Below are 5,488 nucleotides of genomic sequence, written 5' to 3' on the forward strand. Positions count from 1 at the left end.
GTTGACCTCTTTTTATTGATTTTGAGAGGGGTTCTCTGTGCCTCCTGGATTTTGATGCCTGTTTCCTTCGCCAAATTAGGGAAGTTCTTTGCTATAATTTGCTCCAATATACCTTCTGCCCCTCTCTCTCTCTTCTTCTTCTTCTGGGATCCCAATTATTCTAATGTCATTTCGTCTTATCGTATCGCTTCTCTCTCGAATTCTGCCCTATTGATCCAGTAGTTGTTTATCTCTCTTTTTCACAACTTCTTTATTTTCCATCATTTGGTCTTCTATATTGCTAATTCTCTATTCTGCCTCATTTATCCTAGCAGTTAGAGCCCCATTTTTTATTGCACCTCATTAATAGCCTTTTTGATTTCGACTTGGTTAGATTTTAGTTCTTTTATTTCTCCAGAAAGGTTTTCTCTAATAACTTCCATGTTTTTTTCACGCCGAGCTAGTATCTTTAAAATCATCATTCTGAACTCTAGTTCTGACATCGTACTAATGTCCGTATTGAGTAGGTCCCTGGCAGTCGGTACTGCCTCTTGTTCTTTTTGTTGAGGTGATTTTTTTCTGTCTTGTCATTTTGTCCAGAGGAGAATAGATGAATGAGACAACAAAATGCTAACAGGGTACCAATGTCCCCAGAAAATATACTCTAAACAAATCAGAAAAGACCTGAAAGCAGGGAAAAAGAAAGGGAAAGAAAGAAAAAAGAAAAAGAAAAAGAGTTAAAAACAAAAACAGAACAAAACAAAACAAAAAAAACAGAATATGATCAAATATGATCAGGCTGGTGCATAGATTGATGCCATACACTAGATTTGGGGTATATTTTGGTCTGTTAGAAGCAAGTGCCTCCCAGAATTTTAAAGAAAGAAAAACTTATATATGTACAAAAATAAGGGTTAATATGATGAAGGGATGGAATATGACTGTAAAGATGAAAATTATAAAAGATTTTATAAAAGGAATAAGATAAGTTGTTTGAAAAAAGAAAGAAGAGGATTAAAAAAGAAAAAAAGGAAAAAAAAAGGGAGAGAATGTGATCAGGCAGGAGACTAGAACAAAGCCATATACTAGAGATTTAGGGTATATTTTGATCTGCTAGAAGAAACTGTATCTCAAGTGTTTAAAGAGAGAACAAATATATATATATATATATATATATACACCAAAAATAAGGGTAACTACTATGAAGGGATAGACTATGACTCTAACAATGAAAAATAAAAATGTTTTTTAAAAAAGGGATTTATAAGATGTTGGTTGAAAAAGGGAAAAAGAAAAATTCAAAAAAAAAAAAAACAACAAAAGACAGTTTAAAAAACAATTAACTTTGAAAGACTAAAGAATCATGGTAAAAAAAAGCCGTGGATTCTATGCAGTATTCCCCTAGCACTGGCATTCTGCCGTTCTCATTGTTCGGTAAACTTGGTCTTGGCTGGCGGATCTTGCTGATCTTCTGGGGGAGGGGCCATGGTTCCCAAATGTCTTTGCTGGAGGCGGAATTGCCCCGCCCTTGCCGGTCAGGGGTAAGTACCCTGATCGGGTTTGCTCTCCGGTGCTTTTGTTCCCTGCAAGCTCTCGGTACAGCTTTGGAGGACCAGAGTGAAAATGGTGGCCTCCCAATCTCCACCCGGAGGAGCTGAGAACTTGGGGCACCACTTCTCAGTGTGCCCCCAGAGAAAAGCAGTCACTCCCGTCTCCCCGGTCTCCGGCTGCACTCCGTGCTCACCCAGCCTGTGACCGAGCGTTGCTATCTCTGGCACACGACCCTGTGCAGAGTCTCCAAACCAGCAGATCCCTGCAGTGCGCTATTGCACCACTCCTCCCGGGGGGAGCAAGGGGAGTCTCCCCGGATCTGCCACTTGTTGGGTCCCTGCTGGAGGAGCAGTGGCCCGACTGTGCCACGGATCACAGTTTATGGCAACCCTGAGCTGAGAGCCCACTCCTCTGCTCTGTCTCTGCAGCTGGTTTCCTGCTCCAATACCTGGGAGCTCCGTTGCACTCAGGCACTCCCGGTCTTTCTGTTACCCCCAGGGTCCTGAGACCACACTGTCCCGCGAGGGTTCCACCCCCCGCTTAGCCACTGGTGCGACGTCCCTCAGTGGAGCTGACTTCTAAAAGTTCCAATTTTGTGCTCCATGGCTCTGTCACTTGCCAGAAGCGGTCAACAGAGGCCCCCTCCCCCACCATCTATCCTCCCGAATATCAGCTCGGATTCACTTCTCCGCACATCCTACCTTCCAGAAAGTGGTCACTTTTCTTTCTTTCTTTTTTTTTTTAAAGCTTTTTTTTTAATAGTGGATATTTTACTTCTTCCTTTTTTAGATCTTTTTATTTATTTATTTATTTATTTGAGAGAGCGAGAATGAGAGAGAGAGCACATGACATGATAGGGGGAAGGGTCAGAGGGAGAAGCAGACTCCCTGCTGAGCAGGGAGCCCGATGTGGGACTCGATCCTGGGACTCCAGGATCATGACCTGAGCCAAAGGCAGTCGCTTAACCAACTGAGCTACCCAGGCGCCCCAAGTGGTCACTTTTCTGTTCAGAGAGTTTTGCTATTATTTTCTTCTATCTCCTATTGAGTTCGTAGGTGTTCAGAATGGTTTGGTCCCTATCCAGCTGAATTCCTGGGACCAGACGAAATCCAGGTCTCCTACTCCTCTGCCATCTTGATCTGCCCCCCCCCCCATAATGTGGGATAAGATTAAAAAAAAAAAAACTCGTTTTTGAAGGTTTCAGGAAAGAACATTGTGAACTAGTAAGTATTTTGCTTTTGGTGTCATTTACAAGCTGAAAAGCTCTGAGCCATAAATGATTCCCAGTATTAAAGACTCTTCCAAATATATTGTTTCTATCAGAGCCTAGTCCTAGGTTTGTATGACAGGGAAATCTAAACTTGAAATGTCTTTGGTGTTAGAATCATGTATGCAACTCATATTAGATGTTATTTCAAAATAATCCAGTTTAAACCTCTTAGATTCAGTTGTGATCATGCTTAAAACATGTCCATGTTAACTGAATTAACCACAAACTCTGAAACAGCACTTAATGTGAAAACCTAACTTTTTGTCCTTTTCTGTGTTCTAGCTTAGTGTGGCGTATTCATGGTGTTTAGAACATGTCCTTCACTTTTATGCTTCCTGAACTAATTCATAACTGTCTACCAAAATCCTATACCTTTTTTAAGAATGTTACCATAGTTCTAAAAGTCAGACCCAGAGGGGTGCTTGGTAGGCTCAATCAGTTGAGCATCTGACCATTTCAGCTCAGGTATGATCTCAGTGTCATGAAATGGAGCCCTGAGTCAGCTCTGCACCGTCAGGGAGACTGCTTAAGATTCTCTCTCTCCCTCTGCCTTCTGCCTTCCCTCTCTCTCTACCTCTCTTGTCTCCTTCCAGAACTAAAACTAAACTAAACTAAACTAAACTAAACTAACCTAAACTGTCACACCCAGAGATCACTGCCTCTGAGAAAAGGACTTTCTGCCAGCTAGTTTTCTGAGAGCCCCTTTGACATCCTTGTTTCTCAGGCTATAAATTATGGGGTTCAACATTGGAGTCACCACTGTATAGAACACAGATATCATTTTATTCCCCTTTCTTGGGGTCTTGGAGTTTGGTTGCATGTAGGTGAATATTCCTGACCCATAAAAGAGGACAACAACAGTGAGATGGGAGCCACAGGTAGAGAAAGCCTTGAGCCTCCCCTCCCTAGACTGCATCTGGATCACAGTGGAGATAATATTCCAGTAGGAGACAAGGATCAGGCAGACAGGAGCTAGGAGGATGACCACACCCATTGCAAAGATGGCCATTTCTGTGCTGTAAGTGTCTGCCGAAGCCAGCTTCAGGAGGGCAGGAGGTTCACAAAAGTAGTGATTAATAATGTTCTGTCCTTGATAGGGTAGTTGGAAAGTAAAGGTGGTATCCACCAGAGACACTAGTGCCCCACTGGCCCAGGAGCCTATGGCCAACTGGAGACACACCTTTTGGGTCATGATGGTGGAGTAGTGCAGGGGCTTGCAGACAGCCACATACCGGTCATACGACATCACCGCCAGCAGTGCACACTCTGTACCCCCAACCAGAAGGAAGACAATTATCTGTGCCATACACCCAAAAAAAGAAATAGTTTTCCTCCTTACAAGGAAGTGGACCAACACTTGAGGGACAATGCTAGTAGAGAAGCAGAGATCTGCGAAAGAGAGGTTTCTAAGAAAAAAGTACATGGGAGTGTGAAGTCGAGAATCCATGAAGATGAGAATGATGATGAGCAGGTTTCCAAGCACAGTCAAAAGATAAATGATGAGAAAAGGAACAAATAGCAGGATCTGGGTCTGCAAGTCCTGGAAAAGGCCAAGGAAAATAAACTCAGCCACAAAGGTTTGGTTTTCCTCTCCCATTGAGATTTATGCCTCTTTACCTGTTTGCACAAATAAAAAGAACAAACTTTGGGTTTGTGACATCAAGTCCTGTAGAAGAGTATCATTTAAAGCTCAGGGTTACAGTGGGGGGATGAGGTAACCAGGTGATGGGTATTAAGGAGGGCACATGTTGTGATGAGCACAGCGTGTTATAAGCAACTAATGAATCGTTGAACACTCCATCAAAACTAATAGTGTACTATTTGCTGGCTAACTGAACGTAATAAAATAAATAAATAAACAAAAAGAAAGGAAGAGAAAAACTAAAAAAATATATAATAAAAAATAAAAATTCAAACCTTAAAAAAATATAATACTCAGTTTATAACCAAATTGGATATTTCTAGTTTTTGCTATTCATATCATTCTAATTAATACTAAATAGAATATTTTAATTCTTATTAGTTGGTTATAACGTAAATCCACGGGGCGCCTGGGTGGCTCTGTCAGTTAAACATCTGTCTTTGGCTAGGGTCATGACCCAGCATCCTGGGATCAAGCCCTGCATAGGGCTCCCTGCTGAGCAGGGAGCCTCCTTCTTCCTCTGCCTCTGCTCCTCCCCCTTGCTCATGCTCACTTGCTCTTGTGTGCACTCTCTCTCTCTCTGTCTCAAAATAAATAAGCAAAATCTTTAAAAAAAATAATGTAAATCCACTTCATTGTCTCCCATTGTTTCTCCTCTTCCTAGTGTCGCTTATGTATAGAGTATGAAATTGTTAAAGCCTTCTTGGCTAGTTCTGATATGAGGATATTAGACTTCATGTGGATTTTACTAATGGCTGTACACATATTGTTACAAAATGATGTATATATTGTTAGCACTATTACCATATATAAAATTGCACCACTAACTACATATTTAATTATAACGTACGCTTGGAAAATGTGAAACAGCTTCCAGGCATCAAACTTAATTTGACCTCTTAAAAAACAATAAATTATTCTTGCTTTAAAAAGAAAGCCATGGATGAAGGGGGGGAAGTCGGAGGGGGAGATGAACCATGAGAGACTATGGACTCTGAGAAACAAACTGAGGGTTCTAGAGGGGAGGGGGGTAGGGGGATGGGTTA

At 41.6% G+C, this 5,488-nt stretch overlaps 1 protein-coding gene across 1 annotated transcript; it reads right to left on the reverse strand.

The window, feature by feature from the left end:
• Positions 1 to 3,452: 3,452 nt before the first annotated feature.
• LOC112806190 (olfactory receptor 2D3) lies at positions 3,453 to 4,418 on the reverse strand. Its single transcript, XM_025848510.2, has one exon. It carries the CDS (start codon positions 4,395 to 4,397, stop codon positions 3,453 to 3,455), a length of 945 nt encoding a protein of 314 aa, XP_025704295.2. The 5' UTR covers positions 4,398 to 4,418.
• Between the last annotated feature and the right edge of the window lie 1,070 nt (positions 4,419 to 5,488).

This window comes from Callorhinus ursinus, unplaced genomic scaffold (genome assembly GCF_003265705.2).
Source record: "Callorhinus ursinus isolate GAN/ISIS: 27379988/994484 unplaced genomic scaffold, GSC_fseal_2.0 scaffold49, whole genome shotgun sequence".
Lineage (NCBI taxonomy): Eukaryota > Metazoa > Chordata > Mammalia > Carnivora > Otariidae > Callorhinus > Callorhinus ursinus.